At 39.3% G+C, this 27,995-nt stretch overlaps 1 protein-coding gene across 27 annotated transcripts in view; it reads right to left on the minus strand.

The window, feature by feature from the left end:
• KIAA1217 (KIAA1217 ortholog) overlaps positions 1-27,995 on the minus strand; it is a 355,102-nt gene that overhangs the window by 51,511 nt on the left and 275,596 nt on the right. For 25 of the 27 annotated variants that reach the window (XM_064407697.1, XM_064407727.1, XM_064407743.1 and 22 more), the window contains 2 exons: positions 26,642-26,840; positions 21,514-21,607 (listed from right to left, as the gene is read on the minus strand). In XM_064407697.1, coding sequence (XP_064263767.1) covers positions 21,514-21,607; positions 26,642-26,840 — 293 coding nt within the window. Of the gene's footprint in view, positions 1-4,982; positions 5,346-15,922; positions 16,241-21,513; positions 21,608-26,641; positions 26,841-27,995 lie in introns of those variants that run through there. The other 2 variants (XM_064407823.1, XM_064407812.1) reach the window with 2 other exon arrangements.

Raw genomic sequence — 27,995 nt, forward strand, 5'->3', positions numbered from 1 at the left:
GATACAGATGTTTTACACCAAGAGAAGAACCCAGAGAAAGAAAATCCTCCTAGATTTCTACTGTACAAGCTACACAATGCCCTGTTTAGTTGCTTCAGATAAAGCTACAACAGATGGAATAGTATCTGTGAAAGAAACCATAGCCACTAGGATATGCTGGGTTGCAGTGAGAGGAAAATTCCAATGTTATGTTGCAGAGAGGAGAAAATTTCCATGGGAAGATTTGAAAGCAACGGGTTTAATTTCCTTCAACTTCTGGACTTCATATTCCTGTATATGCTCATTCATTTCTCATAAGTCAAAGCAACCTGTCAAAGAAAAATTCCTATTTTCCACCATCATTTAAATGGAATACTTGTAAGATGGAAAATAATTTGAATATGGGACTGAGCTATTGCTCTAAATCTTGTGTCTGAGTACTGCTGTATGTAGCATTATTTACTTTTGCTTTGAAGTAGCACTTGGAGTACAGAGCCTCAACCAAGGCTCCCTCGGGCTGGGCAGGGCACAAACACCTGGGCACCCAACCCCTTTCTGAGAAGTTCACCTGCTATTTTAAGCCAGGACTCAGGCCCTGGGTGGAGTGTACCAAAGGGGAAACTCCTAGAGCCAGAGAGTCCAGGGTGCCCAGGAAAGACTTACTGGGGCATGTGGGCTGGGCAGGGACCTGAGCTGGTCACCAGGAGCCAGGCAACTTTACTCGGTGGATTACAGTGTCTTCTGCCACGTGATTGGTATTTCCTCTCTTTCCACTTTTCTCTCTCCTCCAGACTCTTTGCTAATGGTAGGTTTAAAAATGTGAAGGATGGTCTTTTCTTCCTTCTCATCTGTACCTCTTGGGTGTGATAGTCTGGCCACACCAAAGAGGAACAGATGAGAAGCAAGAAAAGATCATCCTTCACATTTCTCTTTCACCACTCTCACATATAGCCCACTTTCTGTGCTGTTTTTCATCTTCTCTCCTCTACCACAAAACCCCTATGTTGCTCAATAAAACCCCATACTCTTCTACACAGGCTGTCTTGAGCCACATGTTCCTGGATTTCGCATGACTCAGAGTCAGAGAAAAAGGATATTTGGTTTATTTGAGCCTCTAAATACTGGGTATTTAGAAGCTCAGATAAATACTGAGCTATCCCACATGATTGCTTTGAGGGCAAAAGCAAGATTTTTTAGTGCAAGCACAGGATCATGTGCTTTTCAACTGCAGCCATGTAATACGTTTACCTGAGGGTGGGGTTTTCTTTAGCACATAGTTTTTCCTTGTTCCTACTGCCTATAAACCTTACATCCTTGAAATGGAAACTTGTCTTATCAATCCTTAGGTTAAAATATGGCAAACAGCTACAACCATTTCTGTATAAAATATTTGAGGGAAAATCACATCACTGAGAATCTTTCTGTACTAAAACAGATTACACCAGGTTTACACATCTGCTGTGGAGGTTTTTGGTCAGTTGAACAAGACTTAAGTCTACAAGACACAGATTTTGCTAGTTTTTTTTTTTAAACTGAGTCTCTATATGCTAAAGAGTGAATGTTCTGTAAACCCAGTTATGTTCTTTACTTTGAAGCTTGTTGGCACCCTGAATAATTTGCTATATTTTGAAAATGTCTATATGCACAAAGTCAGCGAACCAGTTATCCATCCACCCAGGTGGGCACAAGGAGCCTCGCTCCTGGTGGCTGCACAGAGGACAAGCAGAGCTGACATCTCTGCAGCCAGGGGCACGCAGAGCCGTGCCTGCACACACCAGGACAATGCCAGCCAGCAGGGAACGCCAGCCAGGAGGGCAATGGGGCAATGCCAGCCAGCAGGGCAATTCCAGCCACAGCCCGGCACCGAGCCTGCCGCTGACTCACGGGCACCGCACCAACCCTCCCGCTCACCGTGCAGCCGGGTACCAGACACACAGCCTGACTCAAGCCTTTATCTGCTACGATCTCTACGTGAAACTCGGGCAAAGGGAAAATTAGGCCAAGTTTCTGACCTGGCAGCCCTTCCCTGTGCTCTCCTAGGCCTCGTCTACATCACCAGAGAACACAGCAACTGGCTTTGCCTCAGGATTTTTAGACTGCCAAAATACCTACACAGAGCATGTTCCCAAGATGAAGATCAACCATGGAGACACTGGGGAGTTCCCAACAGACTCCATTAATCACCTCTCAGCCATGTGAGCTATTACTTTTCTTACTCTCCCTTTGACACCCTGCACTTCCCTGAGGAAAGTGCTCCTCTGCTCTGCAAGCTGACTCACCCAATAGTAAACAGGACACCTGCAAAGAATTTTATTGAGACCTTGGAGTCTATGATGAAAAAGCTACAGAAACACTAAGTACTGATACAATACTGATAAATTAAACTGTAGAGAGATCTTTTATGAAAATTGCTCAACATAAAAAAAAAAATCTCTAAAAGGAAGGCAATCCTTTACTTTTCTACACGAGGAAAGACTTAATTAAAGAACTCTCAATCCAACAACAATAAAATCCATTCCTTTGTTCTCTGTTCTTAAAAATAAACTGACAGCTTCACTGTACTAGTTGTCCAAACCCCTCAGCTTCACCATTAGTTGCACTATGTGATAACACTTCTGTCATGACTGATCTTTCATTCCAGTTGGATTTGGAGAGCTGAAAGAACAAATCCACTTTTGAAAAATTTTTTTTTTAAAATATTTGAAAATATTGTTAATATTTCTAAAATAAGATAATTTACAATAAGAAAACGTACACTTGAAAACTGCAGAATTGGTGAATAGTAAAATGAGAATTTTAAGTATCTGTATCAAAACTATCTGTCTGAAGCCAAATCAGACATCACTGAGAGGCTGTCACACTTGTCTCTTCTTGGTTTCTCATAGACTGCCTTCTAGCACCTATAAATTTCCACATTCTATTGGGGAAAAAAAAAACCTTGCTGGTTGCAGTTGTGGGTTCCTTCAGCTGCCCAATGTCACATTTGAAAACTTCAAACACATTGGCATAAGTTTTAGCTGTTTCTGATTAGAAACTTTTCAATTATATGTACATTCAGCAGACAACTCTAATCCAAGAGAGCTGAAACATTTAATAAAAGCATCAGTAATGACAAAAGTTGGAAAAAAAACACCCAGCAGATTTCAGTCAACAGTGATGTTATTTCTTAGACATCCCTGAGGTGCTCTAGAGCTTTCGCTTTCCAGACTCACAGACCTGGGCCAACTTGGTCGGAGTCTGATCTGGGGTAGGCACCACAACTTTTCCACGTTCTCTTCAGCAGGGCAGGTGCTTGGTAGTTTGGGGTTACCAAGCAGTGAAACATGCTGGGGTTTCAATGGCCATCACTCCTTGGCAATGCTTCCAGACTAGAAGTTTACTTGGCAGTTTTGGCTAAGAATGGGCCCTCTGATGCCCAAAAAAATTATTTCAGACCATGAAACCACCGTCCTTGCCTATGTTGGGACCTGGTCTCAGTTGTATCCAGCCCCACAGTACAAGGTTCTAGAAGCTGCCAGGGTTCACAATTGTTTTTCATTATGGGAACCACATGCTGGTAAAATAAAACTGATTTCAAACATTCAAACTTCCAATGAATGGGGAAGTCCAAGACTCAACTAGCTGTTCTTAAAATGTTTCATATATTTCTATTATTTTTCCTGGCTAATTTTCCAGAAAAGGAGTTGCAGAGCTCCCTAAGAAATCTGAACATTTATAATTAACTTCCCAGTATCAGCATGCACCTAGGTTTCAGTTCTTCAGTCCTTTTGTACAGTTTTGGTATAAACTATATATAGTTTATATATATAGCTGTAAAAATCTCTGTATTATGGTGAAAGGAGAATTGAGATAAAAACTCAGAACATCTATAAAACAGGAACTTTCTCTTTCTGGGGTCTGATTACATATATGGTGGATGTGTCAAGAGAATAACTGGGTCTTTCTTCTTCCATTTATGCTCCTAATTCTGTGTTTTTTTCTTTCCCTTGATGAACAGCAATACAATCAGTCAATAGAAGATGTTTCTTAGTTTAAGTCTGTGATGTTTAGTGATGGTGAAATCATCCAGTCCTCTAGTTTCTATGTTCATAGATTACTTTTTATTTTCACCAGGGTCAGCTAGCTAGAAGTTGACATGAACAAAATAGGAGAAGCAGAAGGTGATGCTCACTGTCTTAGAAGATGGAATTTAGAGGACATTTTAGAGGAGAGGAGGCATTCTGACTGAAACATAATTAAGTGTTGTCACCATACTACCCAATGTCACTGTGACATCCAGTCCCCATATCTTTCTCCCAGTTGTGCAGGTGTGCACAGAGGTTATGGCAAAAGCACTATTTGATACTCACAAGCAGAATTTCTAGGATACCATACTGTAGTTACCAATACACTGACTTGAAGCTCAGACACACCATCATTCCCCTCGCCATACCACAGAGCATCAAACACATTCTTAACATTATATTCCCTTACTTTATACATATATGTTTAATACACACTTGTGTATGAATCCAGTCCCTACAGCAATCCAAATGTTTTACCTCAAGGTATTTTACATGTCTCAGTATGTCCTTTTATATCCCTGACTACGTATAAGCTTAATTCATACCATATCCTAAAGCTCCTATGGGGAAAACAAAGAATACCTAGTTCACTTTTTACTGAACGTAAAACAGATCCATAAAATTCTAAGCTAACCACAAAACAAATGTAATGGTAATATCAAAAATAATGTTTGATTGCTTCACCTTGCCTGTAAGTCAATGTGCATGCTGAAGAGGGATCATGCAAACAAGCAGAGAGGAGAGTTTGCAGTCCAAATCCTACATGGTCTGCTCTTTTGGACATAACTTCTTCAGCTATCCAGATGCTATCCTGAGTATTTGTTTTCACAATTTAAAATACTAGCACTCTTACTACACTCTCAGACAACATTGTTGCCTATGGACCAATAAAACAATTTTTGATAAGATCTTTGCGTTGAAGCAATTAAAGTCACTTACTGTTTCTTAAGGAAGTCCTTTGAATGGCTACAGCAGTGAGATGAACATTTGGTTCCACTTCTTCTAATAAAGCACTTTTTGTTTTCAGTCTTGAGTATCAATCCTTGGTCTATGGTATAATATTTTGTATATCCATGTCTTCTGCAAAAAGGTTTTCAAACAGGAAAAATGTTCCTTTTTCCCTCTGCTCACACCAGGCCATCTTGCTTTATCCAGCCATCTAAGTAATGCTGTTTCAATAAACTGAAGTACTTTTCCACGTGACAAGCCTGCAATTTCTCCTCCCCTTCGAAATTAGTCACTAAATAACCTCCTTGGCATGTCACCCAGTCACAAACTGTGCAACACTATGTGATTCAGTCGCTCAATCATTTTTTAATGTGTGCCTATAAGATGCATAGAAAGAGACTAACATACTGGAGTGAACCACAAAAGAGACTCGCAGAGGGGAAAGCCATAAATAAAATAGTGAGTAACCTCTGTTTCAGTAACACAGTGCATTTCAAAGGCAACACTATGAGACCTATACATATTCATTTCCCAACAGGTGAAGACCTCTAACTATTTAGCAGACCCAGCAGACAGAATTCTAGAAAAAAAAAATTCAGCAAAATAAACCTTAGAAGGTTTTCACCTCTTCAGATTGGTAGTGCCACTGTACAAGGAAGCACAAGCTACTCCCCTGGAGGAGCTGTCTACTCATTAACCAGGCACCTGAGCCACTTGGATAACCTGAACTTCGGGGTCCCCATAAATCAATCCCATAGTTATCTCTGCAGCACACCACATAAACCATTATGATTGGTTGTTTGGTTTGATTTGTGTTTTGTTGTTTTGGTTTTTTTTAAAGAGGAAATAATAGAAAAGATAAATACATTTTCAAAAATTAGAACAGAAAGGATGCTCCACTCCCTTCTATCCCGTCACACAAAAATACCACAGAATATGGAAAGTGTCTCCTTAAAAAGACAGCATTTACAGTCTAAAAGAGATGACACTTAAATATCATAAGGGAAAATCTCATGACACAAACCCTTCCCAGTCCTGCAGTTATCTTCTGCTTCAGGGGGTTGGTTCTTTGGCTCTTGATTTGGATTTTTGTCTGATTTTTCTTCTGTGCAAGTAAAAAATTGCCTGTATCATCATAAATGGCATTCAAAGGAATAAAAATACAATTTAAGCATATGACCCTGAGCTAATACTGCTGTACAGAATCAGCCCTAATGGGGGCTTCACAGTACTGCTCTCAGTCTCAGCCACTAGTGAAGGACGCATCATTCATTCCTGCTATGAAATGGCAATTTGACACTAAGTATTTAAGTAAGAGGAGAAAGATCAGAGCAGAGCTGGTAGCCAAAACTAAAAATCCAGGTGTTCTACCCCTTACTACCCCCAGCCCAGCATCAGAGAAGTCTTCCAGATTTTTAGACAGCTGCTGGGAATTCTGATTTGTAATGTATGCCATAAATTTGTATGCCATTATTGATCTTGACTAGAACATTACAAAATTTATATGTAGTGTAATGTAAACAGTTTTTTTTCAGAAATGAAAAGAAAAATTGTCTTAAATGCTTACTTTTCAGTTTCCGCGAAAAATATTTTAAAACATTATTTTTATTAAATATTTGCACTAGCTTTATTATAAAGTATTATTATGGCACAGAAACAATGTTAAACCTATTTATTTTTATTTCAAATTTAATCAGTCAAGGCTTGTTTCTTGCAATGCAGGGGTAAAGCAGTATTTACCATTCAAGCATCTGGTTTATATTTGGCAGGTTTAACTAACCAGTCAAGCATCCCCTTTTAATGAATGGATGTATATACTTGACCTAGTTAAAAAGCTGCTTAGGTTGGCAGACCAACCAGACTCAGAAACATCAAGAGTAAAAAAACAAGCAAATTATCCTAGAACACTTTACTGCCACATGTGCTTTTCAGCAGTTGCAGAGAATATTCTTCTATCCATGTTCTTTCTTACAGGCTAACAAACCTGAAGTGAGAAATCATTATGCTAAGATGCAGGATAAAAAAGATGATTGTATTTTGCTAGGTTTCCCTGCAATGAATTGCAAGCTCATAGGCTGCACATTTTCAGTAATTGGACTCTAGCATGACAAAGTATATCCCAGAACATCAGACAGAGATATAACTAGCTCTCCATACAAGTGACATGACATTCATGTATGTCTGATGTATACCACAAGCTTTTCATTAGATGAATTAATCTACTTTTAATTTTAGAATATATCAGGCACAACGTCACAAGTTATACCATTACCAAGGCTGTAATTTAATTTGTAGGTTCTAACAATGAATACAAACAATTCAAGCATCACTTTCCATTTCAATTACTTTATCAGAGCCCTCAAGCACTATCTAGCTTGCCATTATTGTATTATCCCATGTACAATTACTTGCCATATATTTGTTTATAAAGCACTGTACAGAAAAAGAACTTCTTTTCAGTTCAAGCCCCTGTGTAAACCAAGGGCATGCCCCTAAGAGGTACAACACCCTGTGCTTCACTGAGACCAAGCCTGGGAGTTTAGGTTAATTTCAGACTTTAAAACTGACGTTAATATCTATATTAATGATAGGCTCAAGTCACCACAGACCTGTAATGCCAGTCACCCTCCTTTCTTCTAAATCATTAACAGTGTTGGTCTGTTGAGCCTTTCCATCAATTTACTCATCACATCAATTTATTTCTTGCTTGTTTCCCTCATTTTGAAGCAGAAAAAATGTTAGAGGCTAAGCATCAGTAGAACACACAATTATAAAGCCAGAGAATATTCTGAAGTCTGCTGTGGGGTATACACATGTGGCATAGACATAACTTATTGCTTGACTGTTGATCAAAGATCTTTCTGCTCCTGATAACAGCTCTTTTGGTTTCTATTCCTTTAATACTACTTTCATGGATGGAATTAATTACGTAGTTAATGCCTTATAGTGCTGTAAACAACTGTTTCCTTGACAGAAAACAGGGAAGCACTTCCGGTGATAGCTGGTCACTAACTCAAGACTTGGTTTTGTTCTCAGCACTCCAGAACAAAGTTTGTGATGGAGTCAATGGGGTTTTGCTTAATTTCAACAAGTTAGTTCAATCCAGCAGAATCCAAATGGAAAGACAGTTCACTGATGACAGCTTTTAGAGCTGAACTACAAAGCAAGCATATTTTCTACTGTATTTGGGGGTTTGGGGCTACGATTTTGGGTGTGGGTTTGGGGTTTGAAATTTGGGTTTTTTTCTGCCAAGGAAGGTCTCATGCCACCTCACCACTCCTATCACCCACCCAGCTTCTAATTTTGATCCAGGAAACCAACAGTTTGAGATGACAAAGACCAGCCTGTGGAGTTGTCTGCAGGATCTCCCAACTCTGCTGGCTCTGATACACAAGACACATGAAGGCAGCTGGGGAGCTGCCACCAGCATCTTTCTTCTCTCCACTTAGGGCGGTATGACACGGTCAGTTTCTTCCATGAAAGGAGACTGATGCTTAGCTTTGCCTCCAAACACTCAGAAGAGAAGAAAAAAAATGTTCTTACCTCATCCTGATCCTAGTCTCAGCTGCTTCCCTATGGCAAAAATGAGGGAGCAGAACACAGCCCCCAAGCTGCTGTCCTTCACAAAGTCACCCAGGTGACACACACCAGCAACCAGCCAGACTGTGCTGCTGCCACTGCACTCCACTCTGCTCTCCACGACCCTGAAAAGCGCTTTCAAATTGACCTTTACTTTTTCACATCAACTCTCCAGCCCACTGCCCATGTTTATACCTACATGTGTGGTGTTTCCTTGAAGACTGAAAATCCTACAGAAGCTCTTTGAATATGAGAGGCCAAGCTAAACAAACAGGGAGGGAACAGAACAATTCTGGCTGCCTAACATATACTGGATTTGAGACTGAGTGCAGACCACACTATCTTCTCCTAAACATGCATATTGTTTGTACTCCCTCTGTTTACTGGTTCCAAAGGCATGCAGTGAAACAGATATGCCTTGGAGTAAACACAAGTACCATAAAATTATCTTATACTTATTTCAAACTCCCTAGTCCCTACAACATGCAAACAAACAAACAAAAAGCCCTCTCACGCCACAGAGCACATTACTACTGGCTAGAATGCACCACTATAAAGGGGAGAGCAGCTTCACTGCTGCCAAAGCAGCACTCTCACTAGAACACTGCAGCTTGCAGTGTGGACCAACCTGTGCACAAAGTCTTTGAACCAGCCCCCCACCACACGAGCATCTGAGCTCCCAAGAGAACAGTGTTGTCTTTTAACCTGTGTATTAACATTGTGTATACACACATGCATATATGTTTTGCATAAAAGCATTAAACTTTTGGCCTATGTTTGGTGATGGCAGATCAGTATAATCTGAAAATTTTGATTTTTAGGGATTCAAAAAGTTAAAGGCAAACAAATAAAAGTGGGAAGTCATCTGCTGGAAACTCTATAAGCCTCTCAATTTTTTTTTCAAGTTTACTAGAGCAAATATAGCCAACTCTCACTGGAGTTGCATGAAGAAAGTTCTGCAAAACTGAACTATTACGTCAGGTCTGCAGTCTGTCTCTCTACGCTGTAATTCAAACCTCATGCTTCTCCGTTTTTTCTGTCCTGATTTAAGCAAGGACATTTTCCTAGCTATAGGAAAGTATCACAGCATGTATCGCAGACATATATGCATTAAGCACCTCTCAAAAAGTCAAGAAGCAATATTAATTGCTCTGGATTGAGGATTTTTCTCACCTAATGCTTCATTAAAAGAAAGTCAGCCAGACATCCTCCAGAGTCAGCTCATTCCCCTGGAGCTGGGTGGGACAAGCTGCCCTTTTGCATTCCCAACCTCTCACCACTGACTGCAGTGGGTGGCAATTTCTACATTGATTTTAGAAGGATTAGATTTTTTTTTTAATTCTTTATAGTGAGCCTGCCCATATGTCTTTTCATTTAGCTCACTTTCTGTTCTGTTTCTCATCCTACTTTTTTTCTTCTTTATAAAAAAGCTGAGATCCCATAACTACCAAGGACAATGATGACTTCATTCCATCGGCTGCTTGCTGGTGCATGCAATGGACATTGGTGTGATCTGCCTTGGAGAATCCAACCTGACCTGTGGTTCCTGTTTTATTGAACTAAAAATGAAGCATCTCCCTCCTGAAGCTGACAATAAACATTATTTATTTCTCAGCAGAGCAATATGGAAGGACATTAATTTTCCTCTTCCTCTGTCCTATTACTAGTACATTTATTTATGCCTAAACTTTCTAACTTTTAAAATGCAGAGAATGGTTTGTGGCATGAAATAGTTCATAGGTAATGCAGAAATATTAATAAAAAGAAGGAAGTCATATGTTGCAGATATTTTACTAACATTTAACACATGACTTGGACTGATGACCTTAAAGATCTTCCCTGAAACAGGGAAGAGAGACAGGAGGTAAAGAAGTATTATGTGGAAAGGTAATAGGGAATTCACAGTGTAGAAGTACAGAAGAAAGGAAAAAAGACAAAACAAAAAGGGAATGAGAGGTGTGATGGATAGTAAATAGAAGTTTGTGAAAGATGAATGAGAGTAATATTGGAGATGGAGTGCTGAAAAATTATTACGGAAACAAGAAAGGGATAACAAAAAAGGAAACAAAAAAAGAGACAAGCTGGGAAGAGAGGAATTGATGAGAAAAAGAGGAGTTAAAGAGACTAGCATATGAAAAAAAAGTCAACAAAAAATTCAAAGAAAGAAAAAAACAGAATAAGTGGAAAAACGTGAACTAATGCAAATTTTCTTCAATGCTAGAATATTTCACATTAGTTGTTATTACAATTCTGTAGCCTAGCATAGTAGGCATGGTAGGGAGAGGGAGAGAGCAAGAAAGCAAGGAGAAGAGAGACAAGAAAGAAGAACATCCAACATAAACTTACTTCATTTTGTTTAATATTCTGAGGTTTCATGGGTTTTTTGGCAGATGTGGTCAGAACATGAGGGTGGTTTTTAGGAAAGAAGTGAGCAGAGCACTTCAGGTAAATGCCAGCTAGAGTGACCCACAAATGCTTGAGGACATGGGCAAAGAAGGTAAGACCATTGCTGGCCTTTGCAATCCACTCTCATATTCAAAACAAAGATATTAGAGATGTACTTTAAAGCTATAAATGGCTTTTGAAACCCAGCACTCAGTTCAGCCATTACCACTGAAGATGTAGTAAAGGTTCCAAACAGCTTCATCTCCCCCAGACAGTGCAAGAAAGAACAGCTCTCTACAAGTGAGGCCTTAAAGCAGCATCTCTGAGATTTCCATGCAGAGGAACTGCGTGCTGAGAGATAACACTGAGCTGGCTCCTTCCTCTGTACATGTCTGCTTGTCAGTGGGGGACAACAGAAGTTCTGGTTTGATTGAACCATCACCAAGCTCTGACAAGTGATGGGCCATGTCATGTTCATGCACATGTGCACACAGCCCTTACTTCTCAGAAAACCTTCTCCCTTATCAATTCCATCGTGTTATCAATCCCCTGACCACACAGACTTATGACCCGCACATCAAGAGCTCTTTGGCCATCATAATGCTCAATGGCCCTTCCCATTCCAAAACTGAGGTCACCTCTCTTTCAGGTGTAAAACAAGAAGCAAACAGAAAATTAAGAGGAAAGCAGTATCACTCTTCTCCCCATAAAATGGTGAGCTTACAACCTGCCTCATCTTAAATACAGCTCAAGGAATGGGGTCTGTATTTGGACTAGGCTGGTTGTACCTGTACTGAACCTGCTGTCACAGATTAAGTGTCAATGAGAAAACCTTGACAACACACTGGCTGAACTCTGCTTGGAAGGGAATGGAGCAGAAGGCCACTTGGAGCCTGACCCAGAGCCATCCCATGAGAGCTTCCAGTCTAGGCACACTTTAGGCAAAGTGAGCAAAAAGATGGATGAGATGCAGCACATTTTGCACTGGCCTGTCTGAAATCACAGTGCCTCTGTGTGGAAGTTTATTCCCCCAGCAGCATTTCATCATTTGAGCTATCTCCCTTCTACCAGTCTGCACTCCTTTATTGCTGACTGGCAAGACAAACGCCCAGATCACTTAACAGGCACTCATTTCTGCCTATTTATGTATTTAATTTCCTATGAACAAATGAAATGTGAGAGTTAAAAAAAAATGTTTAGATTATCCAATTAAGCAGAGAGAAGTTAATAAATTTCTCGTGCTTTATTTTCCTATGCTTCCTTCGTGTACTATGCAGACAGAATGGTAAATGCACTAAGAAACCTCTTGGCATTTCAGCCAAGATTTTTCAGGGTGTTATCACAAATGACAAAAATATAAACACACTAAAACATAACACATTTCAATCCTAAAAAGGTTGGATTTACATAATTACATCACTGGTTGCCAATATCCACATTTATCTCATCAGTATAGCATGGCCCACCCATCCCATAAGCTATTCAGATTGTTTGGATTGAATGTATAAAAGCTGTTACTGATCTATTTTTCTAAAGTTAACATTATGACAACCCTCATAACCAGTGCTGCATTCAAACCAATTGTTGCCTTTGCTTGCAAACCAACTGCTCCTTTCTTCAGATTTTCCACTGATGCTTTTTATGGTAGAATTTTCTGAGAACAAACAGAGTAATGTAATTCATGAAAATGCAGAAAGCATTTCCTCCTCCCTCCCCATTCTCTTTGAAGAGATGAAGGACACCATGTACATAACATAGACAACCACCACCAATGAAGGGAGCCAAACCCTTCAGACCAATCCCTATTTCAGCATTTCCTTAGGGCACCACAAAACTGATGGGGTCATCTCTTTTTTTTTTCCAAAAAAGGAATAGTTTCAAAGATGTACAGTTCTGGTACAGAGCAGCATTTTTATTGGTTTAAATATGCTGTGTATCAGATTTCTGCTATTTAAAAGAAAAATACTTTTAGTAACTGCACTCATAAATCAAAATAAATGCATGGCTTTCTGACTCCCTGTACTAACTCAGTTCTTATTTTTGTTCCATATTTGTATCTCTTCTCATTGCACTGAAGACAACTAGAACTGAACAAGTTGATAGAGTTAAATGAACATAAAGAAAGTATAACCCTTGGCCTCACATTACCAAACAACTGAGTCAAAATACAATTTCTATTACAGATATAGGAAATGGGTTGGAATGTAAATAATATAGAAATATTATAAAACAGAGCTGAGAGTCAAAAGACATAGGCAGCATGTTTATACACCCGTTTCTTCCAATATAAGAACACAGAAAATAAGAAAAAATAAGTTGCTGTGCTGAGCTTTGAAGTCAGCACCATTGGCAGGAGAAACGGTCATGAAAAATCTGACATTCAACTGGATTTTGCAATGCAAGTGTCCAAGGCACACCACAGTTCATAGCCATAAGGTCAAACAGCATTTGCAATTTTATGTCTTTTGAAATGACAGAAGTGCTATCAGTGCATCAACTAAGAGTCTTAGATCACAAACTTCTTTCTACCCTCTTTGAATCCTACATTTTGTTTTCCTTTTACTTCCTTCTATCCCAAAAATAGCCAAATTGGTCAGCATGGCTGAAGTAAACAATCTGGTTTACCCAAAGGTCAAGCTATCTATAGCAAATATTAAGTGATACAGGGACTAGGCCTTTACCCAACACACCCATTCAGTCTCTTCACTTAGTCACATGGAGTTCAAATTTGCAATGATGTAAGAAAGACATATACTCAGACAAAAAATAATTTCAGCATCACATCATTTCTCATGGAGTCCTATTGCGTGCTGATATTTGCAACTGTCTTGCTTTTGCCAGCTGAGGCTTTTTTTAACCCCAGATCTTAACCTGTATCCAAGGAAAGATATTTTTACTGCTCATATTTTCAGAAGACTGATTAGTTTTCCAGAACCCTTATTAGAAAAAGTACAATCCAACATGGAGAAGAATCAAGATCCTCAGATGTATAACTGTGTTTTCTTAAACACCAGGTAATGGCTTAAGGAATATAGGGACAGAATTAATGCTCTTTAGTACTCATAAGACTAATGACTAATAATAAAACTGAAGTAAAGACTCAGTGGAAAGCAGAGAATCTAGGAGACAATCATGAGCTAATACATTTTGGATTTGTGGAAAACTTACTGGAAAAGCTAAGGTCCTGCATGACAAAAGAATGGCTTTTTTTGAAGAAGAAGAAATATTGTTGCTAACCTCACTTGATTCTGGGAACCATGATAGCAAAATGCTCACCTTCAAAAAGTGATTTTTAACCCCTGGTCAAGTAACAGCTCATTTGGAAAGCTACCTGGAAGTCATAAAACTTGACTGGACTTTGAGTTGCATGACTCCTGCAATTCAGATAAGCTACCTGGTTTACAAAGGAGGTAAAGAAGGACCTCCCCTCCTCATAAGGGAGGTCACAGCCATGATCATTTTTACCATCTGTCAATGGTTCAGGGAGCTCTGGCAACATCTGAGTCTGTCAAGTATTTAGGAATTTCAAGTAAGCAGTCAAATTAGTGCAAAGTGTTCTACTAAAAGCAAGGAAAGCAGGGGGGAAAAAAAGAGCAAAACTTCTAAAGAATTGGCACAAAGAAGAGTTATGTAAAAAGAGGTGGAGTAAGAATAAAACCAGAAACTAGTAGACAATAAAAAATGGACTCAAATCCAATCCTTATGTTTTTATTCAGGGCAAGCTCTCACTGAAGGCAGCAAAATCTTTGCCTGAGAACCTCATATGTACAAGAGACAAATTTTCTGGTTTTAATGAAGGGCCAGAAAGACCTTCACCAAAAGAGGTAATATGTTTGTGGATAACTTCATCAACTGCAGGGTAAGCTCTCAGCAAACCTCAACATGAAAGGTAGACCAGCTTGAATACAGGCCTGTTAGTGGGAAATAAAGAACCCTCCCCCTCAAAATTCCACTCTCTGGAAGTTTCCAGGTAACTGGTTTGTGATATCTACCATATGACACTCCTCTCAGGCTGACTGGGAGATCATTGCATGGGTGTGGCAAGCTCGTGTTCCTTGAGTGGTTTCATATCAAGAACATGACACTTCTTTCAACAGCAGTTTCACATAAACTTAAAATCCATCCTCATTATTTGAAAATTAAAGAAACCCTAAAAAGTGTATTTTAAAATGTTGGTATAGTATCTACAAGGTTATATTCCTTATGCATACATATATTCCCTATACATACATATAATACTATTCCTAATGTTTGTGAAATAAATAAAATACACCAAAGCATAAAGCCATCATATTAAAAAAGCCACAGTGGAGTATCCATCCAACTGTTACACAGGATCTCTATCTTCAAACAAAACAGCTTTGGGCTAGAAAACATTTGAGATTAATATACTGTTTTATGTGCAGCTAAAAAAAAATAATTTTTCCTTATAATTCTATCATTTTTCTCCCTAATTTAGGCATTGCACAGCAGTAGGCATTGTGTATCAAAGGACACATGAGTGAAAGAGAACAGGTACATTTACAATCTTTCATCACATTTGATGCAGGTACTCCTCGGTATCTGCAGGTCTGTAGTTGCATAAATAATTGGTAACTACTGAAAACTCACTCAAAGCAAAAGTAGTAAAATCCATATCAGTAAAAAGAAAATCCAGAACATCAGAGACTTCTTTTATAAATTTTGTTCAGATCTCAGCAAGATTTGTAACAGCAAGTAGGAAAATAACTGTTCATGTCCAATATGTAAGTTTGAAAACAGACATAAAATCTAAGAGTAGAAATTGGTTGTTTAAAGAACAATTAAATATTTATTTTCTCACACAGATGAAGGAAGAAGAAACAGTTTTCATTGTTCTGATTGAAATTCCCAGTTAATCTGAAAATACATTTTAGTCTGGAAAATTAAAAAAAAAAAGAAAAAAAAAGGAATTATATATCCTTCATTATTTATAAGCATCATCTTACCTTACATCTCGTGGCGAGTTCTGTTTCTAGATGGCTTTGGCAGGTATTTAAATTCAGAATTAGTTTCAGCAATACGTGCCATTAAGTCTGCTCTTTAAAATAAACTGCTTTTTCTCTTTTCGTCAGACAAAGTATGTGGCCTAAAAGAGCTGCAGCGTCTCTGCTCAAGAGATTTCATGGACACTCAGAGGCTTTCTTTCCACTGTATGAAAGTTAAATCTGAGTAAGGAAGGCATTTTTCCTGTCCCGGAAATCAGCATAACGAAAACCAATGCTGAGCTAATGAGAAATGTTTCTTCCATGTGTTCTGTTTGGCAGACACCGCAAGTCATATCAAGGAAACACGTGATGTTTATAAATACAATATGGCTTATGTTGTCATAACCTCTCAGTGACAAAAAGAGCATTAGAAAAAGCAGACAGCAAAACAGCAGGAGAGATGAGATTTGTATCATTTGGAAGGTCTCTATCAGATAATAGAGGTATTAGCAATTGCCTTTCATTTTGGTTTTTTTTTTCCTTTTTTCCCAAAAGGAAACAAAGTTTTAAAGTAATAGGATCAGAAAGGTAAACACAAGGCAAGTTATATAAATGCTGTCCTATAGGCATCCTAGCACTAAAATACATTCACCCAATTTACTGCTTGAATTATTTTCCAATAAATACTTTTGTTCTAAATACCTCCATGTATTGCAAAGAGCTCTTTTTTTTTAGCTGCAATATGCAGTGTAAAGATATAACTGTGGCAGTGTTTGCAACTTTTATGCTTATCAATGTTAAGATCATAAGCTATCCAATGAAAATAAGTTAAAGATGCTGGATGTACGTTTACAGGTACCTTAAGAACACAGAAGAATTATTATACTTTTGTTATTTCTCTATCTTTTCTGCAAAGCAGCACTGAAATTTAGCCTCCTTGGAAACCTTAAATTCTTGGGCAGTTGTTTGAGGGTTTCTAGTACTTGTAGGGTATTTTAAAATTCACACATTGCATCTAGCTCTAGAGAGTTAAAATGTTGGCAGCCTGCTAGCCAGTCACTTTCAGGGGAAAAATGAAAAGGTGGAGGTGTGCAATTTCAATAATAAAAGCTATTTAGCACAAGTTTACACAACTTAACAAATGTCTGCCTCATTTTCCTATACAACTCATTTTAACTCCTCTCACCCTGGCAGCCAAAACCCCCACTGCTGTCCGGAACGTTATAATCTTTTTGCCGCTCTAACTCCCACAAAATGTGGAATTTCCAGGTACTCTGCACGGCCCCAGCTCAGCTCTGACTCAACTTGCCCTAATTGTTCTTTCTTGGAGAAACAGCCTAAAAAAAATTCCAAAACACCTCAAAGCATACCTCAACACAACAACCACCACAATAAGCATTCTTTGGATATTCTAACCTCACCCAGCAGAAATCTTATGCAAATCAAACAATTAAGTGAAACCATGGTAGGTCTAGGACAATTCAAAATAAAGTGTACCTCACAGAAATTAGGGCAGGTGGATGGGAAGAAGAAGACTGCCAAGGAAAATAGCCAGTAGTTTGTATGAAGTAAAATCTCCCTCCCAGTTCTCAAAATTGGCTGGTAGGTGAAGCCCAAAACCAACCACTGCATAAGCCAACATTATTAGTTTCCAGCTGTGCCACCAGAAACACTGACTAGTTTCTGTAACAGAGGGGGAGATGTAACTTAAGTTTCTTTAGCCTTTAGCCACACCAGAAAAGGAGGGTGTAAAGAAAGAGGACAGAAAATATGCTGTGCACATTCAGTGGGGGAATCACTTCAGCTCAACAGCCAAGGATGGAAGGAGCTGTGTCCATTCCCTCAGCACCACATAAAACCCCACAGGCAGTTCCTTACAGCCATGTCCTGGCACTCAGCCTATGCCAGCCTCTGCACCACGGCTGAGTGAGTGCCAGCCTGGCCCTTCCCCTTCCAACCCACGCAAATCACAAACAGCAATTCCAAGGGCACAGAGCAGCGTGGCTGTGTACATGCATTTACACTGGAATTCAGAACAATGCCAGGGAGGAAAAACAGACCATCTAAACATTTGTTCATAAGACAGTATTTTGTCAGAAGAAAGTATTATTGCACAGATAGCTAGAAAATGCTGATAAATGATACAAGCTCAGGTGAAGCAATAAGTGAATGAAAGGCAGCAACGTGAAGATATATTTTTCAAAAAAAACCCCAGCTGTTGAAGATTTACAGAGTACCTTTTGGGAAAAGAAAAATAAAAAAGAAAGAACACAAGCACAAATATTCAGTGAGACAGCACTATGTGGCTACTTCTTGCTTAGCAGCATTTAACATGGCAGATCTGCCAAACAGACCATGCTCTATGAGATGGAAAGGGCCAGTACCAGTAAGCAAGTGAGGCACTCAGAAGGATTTCAAGGAAAAACTTTCCTTTAGAGCTTGGTTGGACCCTCAGCCAATTCCCTTTTCTCAACCACAACCCACTCAGAAAAAAAAAAAAAAGCATGAAACAAAGAAGGGCAGGAAAATTAGAATTAATGGACATGAAAGCTGAATGGTTCAATAGAAGATCTGAAAGTTACAGATCCCACATTCTTCTTGGACATTTTGAGTCTTCTTGTCCATATGGGTAATACTTAATACTTCAAGTATTACTGCCAATTCTTATACAGGTCTAACATCTGTTTGGTAGTTAAAACAGGTGCTCAAGCTGGCAGCTAACACTATTTTCTTAGATTATTTTGGGCCAGTTACATGGAAATTATTATAAAGCGCAAGAATAGAAGCCTGAATGTCATCAAATCCAGGGATAAATATTCCAAAGAGACAAGAAGACAAACAGTAGAAAAATCTGTAAAGGCAAAACTTTCCCAGTCACCAGAAAAATAAAGCTTTAACTCACAGATGACAGGAGACAACCACACTGACTATTACCATGGAAAAATATACTTACAATGACTAATCCATTATATTTTAAATACTGTTTTTCAATGGTCTGACAGTCAGCTGCTTTTCTGTAGGTATTTTGAAACAGTTAAACATGATGCCAGGCACACACCCCCGCCTTCCCACTGTAGTGAATTTAGCACTCATACATCATATGAAATTGATGATCATCAATTTGCCTAATGCAAAGATATGCAAACATAAAAGGAGAGATATGAAGCAAAGGTTTTTCTACAATCTTATGGGTACTCTGCAATAGCAGTACATAAAATGTACGTTTTTCACTTAGAACCCTCATGTTTCTGCCTCCTTTACTCTGGTTTGCTAAGGAAAGAGGGATAAATAATCTGCGTGGATATTGGTGGTTTTTCTTCTGCTAAGAACTAACAACCTGTGCGTCCCCAGGCAAATTTGAAAAACCAGATTTAACCAATGAGTAGAAAGACTACTATGTCCCTATAAATTTTGCCAAATTAGTGATTTGACAGAAGATCCTACTGCACTTCTGCCAAAGAGAGAAACAATTGTAGTGTGGGCTCCAGCTTTTCAGACTCCAGAGGATGAACACTGGAGAGTGTCATGACTTTGGGAAAAGCCTCAGTTAGGACCTGAGTGTTGCTGCATAAGGAAGAATCCAACAAAAAGACACACATCCTTAGAAAAACAGGTTTCACTATTTCTGAGCTGAAGAAATCACTTGTTTCCATGCTCATAACTTTGAAGTGCAGAAGTTCACATAGATCAAAGGGAAGACTTTTTGCATGTTTCTCCACAAAGCCCCTATGAACATCCTGGCTCTGACTTCACCTCTCAGACCAGAAAGACAAGAAATCTGCCAATGCAAAGCAAAAGTCAAAAGAGAAAATAGGTATTTTGCTGGATGCACAGAATTTCAAAATGGCATCTTTGCATTTCTCTAAAGTAAAACACAATATTCTGCCATGAAAACATCACCTCTGCGAAGGTTGTCACTGTGTCACCATTATTTTTTAGTTATGGCCAAAAGGTGCTAATTAAGATATAATCAGGACATGTTGAGTGTGCATATCTGTTGTACAACATAGGATTTTAAAATAAGCAATTCAAATAATTGCAGTTTTTGCACAGAGGCAGCACCTGTGTTCAAAACAACTCTGCTAGGCAGCAAATGCCTGGAAGAGGGCCAAAGAAGTAATTTTTACTTTCAAATATATGTAGTTAACTACAACAGTACCTTCAAATAGGCCTAGAACACACAAAGCCACAATATATACCTTCAGCATTCACTGTACATGGAACAACAGTAAAGGATAATTTTATAAAGCCACAGTTACAAGCACTAATGTCATAATGCACAGTGACAGTACGTCATGCCTTTGAATATGAATGAGATGTATCAGATACATCCAGTTACTGCCACAGGAATATAACTAGAACTGAAGAATTCCAGGATGTTACAGAATACACAAAAAAACTATCACATCATCTTCCCTTTGAAGCACATCCATTTCCTTTCTCATGTTGTGTTTGCAGCAGTGTGAAAAATAAAGTAATTAGACTTCTGACCTATCCAAAGGACCATTTTATAACTGAAGTGCATAAACGAGAGGTGGTTGAGAATAGTGCCTGTAAATAAATTATTTCAATCTTTCTAAAATATTGTGGCCTTGAACTGTTGAAACACAAGAAATACTTACACAAATATTAGAAATAAAGCAGGGAGACATGCTCAGAATTGATAATGAAGCCAAGTAGCAAATGCACAGTTAAGGAAATCACTTCACAGGAAATTTTCTGCACAGTTGAATCAGCTTGGGAACATAAAAGCCACAAAGCAGGTAGGACAGTAGTGGCATTGTCTTCTGGCCCCAAGGAGTTAATTTGGTTGTACTGTTTCCTGTGGACAGACCTAGGATGGGTGGGGAGGAGAGGAGGTTGTGTAATCTCACCACCACCACCCCCCTCAACTGCAGCGCCAGGTGCAGGTAACACGGTGGAAGAGGTGTCCACAGCTGCATCTCCTGCCCTCTTGGCACCAAGGTGAGAGGTAACAGTGCAGGAAAAGACAGACACAGTGAGAGAGAGAAATGTTCCAAATGCATTCTCTGTAGTTTCCTAATACAAAACATTCACCTGAAAATACAAATATACTCATCCTTTTTCAGTGCAGGTAGAAAATTTAGAAAAAGACAAAACTGTTTACACCACAGTGAGTATTTATCAGAACTTCCTATCCAAAATCATAATTTACAAAGACTTTCAGTAGATTTGAAGAGAGGTACAGTTGCTCAGCCACTGGAAACCAATCCCTGCTGAAACTTTGCTGAATTGTACTAACACTGTGCCATGCTTCACTGTAAAGGGTTTGCAAACACAGAATAGGAAGCTGTAAAACCCTGACTACTGTCTTTGTCACAAAATACATAATTAAAAGCTATGTTTTGTTCCACATGCTTTATTGTATTTAAACAAGATCAAAAAACAGTTAATGCCCAGGGCAAATAATTGGAAAAAGAAAAGCAATTAAAACACATTACAAGAAGCATTATTTATTCCCTTTTCTGTATATGTGCCTTATGTATACCCCTGATTTTCTGAATTGCTACGTACATATTACATTTCAGAGTTCAAACATTTAGCAGAAAAGCTGGAGGAAAAAAGAATATAAATGCAGCATTAGTACTTACCCTTATATCTCCATTTACAGCCCTGGAAGTGTGATTAAATGCATGTGCAGGGTCTTTGTTGTAAACTTTAAGGAAAGATCGGTCTTGAATATTCCTGGAATTAAAGAATCAGCAATGACAACAGATGAAAGCAGTTTTATTTACTTTGTTGCCTGAAAGTTTCAGGTAACAGACAAACATAGTAGGTCTGCAGTCGATCTATAAGAAAAGTGTAAATGCTATAACTAAGACACACACAAACAAACAAAAGCCTACTTTGATTCTCTTTCCCATGGGAAGTATCATTCTTTCACTAGAACTCCACACCCATAAAAATTAGATAGTGTTAAGTTTCTTTCAAGATCCTGCCATAGAGTGAAAACACTTTGAAGACAATAGAACTTCAACATTTACACAGCACTCAAAAATGTTTTAGTTAATATTTACATGTTTTATTGTGCTCCCAGCCCACATAAAATTTTGCTATTCTAAGAAGTGAGAATATCAAAAGAAAAGCAGTCTTTCTAATTGTAATGAGGAAATTTTAATTATCAGCTTGTTCACAAAGCTGAAAAAATCCACCAAAGCTGAAAATTCAGTTGTAGATAAATTCTTCCTCTAAACTTTATCTATAAGAAAGAAAGTTTTTAAATGGAAAAAGTATTGCAGAAACAAATTAGCAAAAATTTTGATGAAAGCTTACACAGAAATAATTTAGATGAAAAGCCCTACAAGAATACTTTTTTTTTTTTTTTTTATTTGGACTCTACACTTTGTCTTTGATTAGTTAATTTTTTAACTACTACATTTAGGAAAGAGATGACAGTTTTTCACTTTGTTTCAAGACCTACCTTCCAATAATTTTATGGCTTTGACACTTGCCCTGAGCTCTGCTGATTTCCGGTCCACATTTAATCAGTAGCAAAACCTCCAATCTAATGCTCACATCCTTTCCAAGCTGCGATTCCTTTCATTTCCCTGTAGTGATCTCTAGAGAATTTACTTACACATGTGACTGAATTCCTTTCCTCCAGGTGCAGCTACAAGCCTAGTGAACTGATCTTAATCACCTGGATTATAATTTAAAAATGAAGGGAAGGATTGTTGGGCAGGTCCAATTTCTTTCTTACAATGTCATATTACAATCAGTGATTGCTTTGAATGGGTAGCTAGTCAGAACTTGTGTTGCTGTTGTAGATGTCAAGCAGTTATTAAAGAAGCCCTGAAGCTTGAGAGACAGATCAGTGTCTTGTGTTTAAGAACTGGAGGGCTGATGAGAAGTTTAGTATTTATGAGTGTTTACTTGTAGACTGCATAGAAAATAGCTACCTTGCAGCAAGTTCAAATTCTTCAATTATTTATGGTAACATAAACTGTTTTCCATCTTGCAAATGTGACCCTTTGGCTTTGAGACCTGCACTGGGAGGCTCAGTTACCATTGTCTGCCTCGGACTTGGGACTATGTTCTTATTGATACAAAGCAACCTCTCTCATCTTCCATTCAAGAAATGGCATATTTTTCACTTAAATACATTTTGTCTGCTGTCTTTTGTGTCTGATGGCTATGAGATGGTACCTCAAACAACTGGAGTTTTTTAAAGGCATTTTCCATAAATATTTCTTGTAGAAACATGACACTTTAAAGGAAAACATTGCTGCAAGGCAAAGCACCAAAATACTAGGCATTTGATCTCCGATATGAATGTATTTCACCTCATGTTGCTATTCTAAGATAAACATTACTGATAACAGGTATGTATTACTGTAAGTTTATTATTACTATAATTTGCATTACTGTAGCTCCCAGATGCCCTTGGCATGTTCAAAGGCCTCACTGATCTGTGTGTGCTGTGTAAACACCCCAGGAAGATAACTTTTCACCAACTTACAAGGTGAATAGGAGTCACAAAAGACAATAGAATAGCTGCAGGAAGATAAGGGAACCAAAAGAACTCAGAAGATCATAGTCTCCCCAGCCAGAGGAGCAGTAAACAAATTCTGGAACAACGGGCATGCTCTGAGTAGGCAGTGCAACACAGAGAGTGGGAAGGAGACCAATGCACTGGTTTTGCAGATATCTGTGGATGACACCTTCCAAGCACGTTAGAGAGAGGGAGGGCACTTCTTTCAAAATTAAAGATGTAGAATTCAAACTGGCATTATTCACCAAGTGGAAGCAGATGGCACTTGGTACTCAACAAGAAATGAAAAGTAGCATTGAAGTGGGCTTGGAGGAGCCTTCATAATGAAGACAAGTGGTTTAATGAGATGGAGAAGATACAGTCAAAGGACAAGTGAAAAATAAATGCATGCAGAACAGTCTGCTTGTCAAACTAGGAGAATGATCTTTGTTGCTTCATTTGAATGGGTAAGAGCAAGTAAGATTACCTATTACCTGTGCCAACTGCCAAGAAAAGCCAATTACAGCAGTGCTATTAAAAAGTTGAAGAATTACATGAGTGGTTTTTTTCTCTGTGTGATGGGAAATGAAAGGCTGTAAAATAGTGATGTTCTGGAGCAAAAATCTGGAGTCTACACTAGATGCAGAGCCCTGAACCACTTTAAGAAAAAGACTGGGCTTAAAGAGAAAGACAGGGCTTTGTCCCCAGTGAGAAGAAAAATTAGAAGGAGAGGGAGAGGGAGAGGGAGAGGGAGAGGGAGAGGGAGAGGGGAGGGGAGGGGAGGGGAGGGGAGGGGAGGAGAGGAGAGGAGAGGAGAGGAGAGGAGAGGAGAGGAGAGGAGAGGAGAGGAGAGGAGAGGAGAGGAGAGGAGAGGAGAGGAGAGGAGAGGAGAGGAGAGGAGAGGAGAGGAGAGGAGAGGAGAGGAGAGGAGAGGAGAGGAGAGGAGAGGAGAGGAGAGGAGAGGAGAGGAGAGGAGAGGAGAGGAGAGGAGAGGAGAGGAGAGGAGAGGAGAGGAGAGGAGAGGAGAGGAGAGGAGAGGAGAGGAGAGGAGAGGAGAGGAGAGGAGAGGAGAGGAGAGGAGAGGAGAGGAGAGGAGAGGAGAGGAGAGGAGAGGAGAGGAGAGGAGAGGAGAGGAGAGAAGAGAAGAGAAGAGAAGAGAAGAGAAGAGAAGAGAAGAGAAGAGAAGAGAAGAGAAGAGAAGAGAAGAGAAGAGAAGAGAAGAGAAGAGAAGAGAAGAGAAGAGAAGAGAAGAGAAGAGAAGAGAAGAGAAGAGAAGAGAAGAGAAGAGAAGAGAAGAGAAGAGAAGAGAAGAGAAGAGAAGAGAGAAGAGAATGATGGCCTAATGCGAGGCACAGAAGAACATGGAGCAGCCTCTGAGGGAGATGGAGAGCTTAAAGACCTGACTGAAAGCCCTCTGTTTAAGGGAAAGAAAGAAGAGGATTGAAGAAAGACAAGGCAAACAAAGGTGAGAAAAAGGATGATTCATTTAATCTGTTCTCTGAGAGGAGACACTGACAAGATCTTGTGAAGAGTAAGGAACAGAAATGGAGAAATTGTTGTGGGAATTATTCAAAGGTGCTGAAAATGCATGTTGTGGACTCCATTAACCTGGAATTAACCTGGAAATGCTGAGGTTTCCTAAGTGAGAAGGCTGGCAGAACTGAAGGAGGGAATTTTGTTATGAAGGAAGTCAGCTGGGTTGTGGGATTTCCTCTAGAAATGCTCGACAATACAGGCATAGGAACAGAGGAAGCAGATGTTGGGGTTGAGCCAGGCCTGAGACTGGCAGAGTGACGCCTGCAATGGGAGCAAGGGAAAAAAGGTGGAGTGGCATTAGGATAATCAACAACCACATTCTCAAGGGCATGAAGTCATAAACTGTTAGTCTGAAACTCAAGGGAAGATGGAGGGATAAAGGGCGAGAGAAGGAGCCAATGGACTAGATGATGGTTGGCAATAATGCACTTGGCAACAGAGATGTAGTAACCCCTATCAGGAGTCAATCAGTTGATCTGATCTTGTGAATAAACTGTTTGATGTACAAGAAACTTGGGTACATGTTGAAAGATGATGATGTTTGATGAAAAAAAAATCAGATGGGTCTTCATATAGGCATTACAGTGGCCAAATGGGTGTGGCAGTCTGCAAAGCAAGTAAGATTAAAAGAAACTGAAATCCAAGAGATTAGCTAATGACAAGACACTGGACAGACAGCCTGAGGAAAGCAAGACAGAGGTGAGAAAATGGAGTGAGGTGCTGTTCAAAGATTAAGAGCAGGAATGGGGAAGTTGTATTGGGAAGGGCTAAAAAAGCTCCAACTTGCTCTTTTAACTACAGCATGATAAGGAGGAACACCTTAGCCATAGGATCTCCAGAAGAAACAACAGTGGACATTACACTTCTCTTGTACCACAAAATTTTTCTGCATTAGTGGCAGACTAGCAGAGAGCAAACAGCTTTTCTGTGTTCTCCTTCATCTTCTTACACAAAAAATGGACAAACCTCTCTCCATTTTTATGACAGTTTATTTATGAAGTGTAACATGTCTGTGGTGTACCTGAGAGCTTTATTTATGCATCATTTGGGACCTCCTAGAGACCCTGAGACCCTGGAACTTCTACTGAAGAAACCTGGTTAATTAAGAAGCTGCACTCCCACAAAATAAAGGATAGAAAGGTGAACTATGTATTGACTAAGCTCTAAATTAGCGAAGTGACTGCATCACCTGCTGCATCCTGACATATAATAAGAAGGTGCAGCAGTGGTCACCAGTGGCACAGAGCTTTGGCTGTGTTAGATGGCTCAACTGGCACCACTGAGAGGACATCAGTGACATTCATGTTTGTTACTTCAGGCTCATGAGATCATGCTTTGCACTCCCAGCAAAGAAACAACCTATCTTTGCTGTAAAAGTTTATTCTGTATTCTATTTTAAATGATTGTGTCTCTGTCAAAATTCAATAAACATATTAAATATGTGAACTTTTGTACATTATACAAATATTTCAACAAGGCATGCCATTTATCAGTGGCTTGTGCAATGGATATTGCACCTACAGCTAAGGGTATTGTCAGACCAGACTTCCTGGATTACTGAGATACCACTGAACATGCCTTTATGTGTCAGGCCACCCTCCATCAGATACTTATCAACCCCATTCCTTTCTATTCTATAAGTGCACAACAAAACAAAAAACACAAAAAAACCCCAACCCCATGAAACCAGCAGCTATAATTCCATGTCTTACCTCACATCACACAATTCATAGTATATGTTTCTGCTCTCATCCTTGATGTAAATGGCGACGCTAGGCGATTCCAGCATTTTCATTGTCAGCTGCTGGGGAAAGGCACTTACAAAAAGGGCACGAATTGTGTCTGTGCTTGTGATTTCATTCGGCATCCTCAACTGCTTTGTTTCATCTCCATACTGAAGATATAATACACCTGCAAGCAAATGCAATAGGAAGTTACATATTCTTAAATGCTCAGTAATGATCTGGTTTCAAAGCCTATGTGGAACACAGACCAAGCCCATAATGAGAAGAGAAAAACCAGCTCACACTCTTTAAAAAATAAAGCACATATGTCATTCTCCTTTTCAACAGACTACTGGAATAGCACATAGAACAATTATATGGTTTGGTCCTGATGAATGTGCTAGTCCCAGTACTGAGATGCCTCTCTTCAGTTAGATAAAACAGAAGTTTACCTTACAGATCCTAATGGAAAATCTCAAACACAACAAGTTGGCTCTGCAGTGGAAGTTGTTGGTAAATCACAAGGTACTTTTTAAAAAAGTAGCTGAGGAAGAAATTTATCCTTTTATAGCATTCAGCTTTCCTTACACATAACCTCACACCAATAAAACCAAAATTTTCATTTTAGCTCAAGGAATTTTATATTCACAGTTCAATTTACTGGCAGCATGTAGCATAAAGCCTCAGGTGAAAACTCCTTCCAGGAGTAAAACTGAGGTAACCCACAAAAAAAAAAAACAAGAGCAATTTTTGAACCTTTCACTTTCACAGAACCATTAATAATCATGCTTAGTGCTCGGGGAAAAACATAAGTAATCTTAAATGCAGAATTGCAAAATATGGACATTCTTATTCACTCAAGACAGAACACCTTTCTGATACAGCTATTTTCAGGGAAAGGGACGCTGTGATACATTCAGTGATGGAAAGAAACATGAATCATACAGACCAGGGACTGAGGGAAGGGGTATGAAGTACCTCTTCCATGATGCCTGTGTTGGCCCTGCCAGGCCTGCACTGCATGAGTGTGGCCCATGAGCATTGCTACAGCCCAGTCCCATGCCACGGTGACCTCCTAAGCTCTCCAAGGACTAAAGCACTCAATTAACAGAAGAAATCAGTCTGGATTTGATGGCATTGATAAGTTCTAACCATGCTGGGTCTAGCTCCTAAAGAAAAACAGAGGATCATCTCACGAGCATCTCCAGAGTGGGAAGGTTTATTAGGACCTGCACAGCAGCAAACAAGCTGCCACAGAACTGCAACTAAACAAAGCAATTTCCTGGGATGTACAGCACTAGATTCAGAATCAAGTGTTCAGCTGAACTACTTTGGAGACAAG

This window comes from Passer domesticus, chromosome 1, assembly GCF_036417665.1.
Source record: "Passer domesticus isolate bPasDom1 chromosome 1, bPasDom1.hap1, whole genome shotgun sequence".
Classification (NCBI taxonomy): Eukaryota; Metazoa; Chordata; class Aves; order Passeriformes; family Passeridae; genus Passer; species Passer domesticus.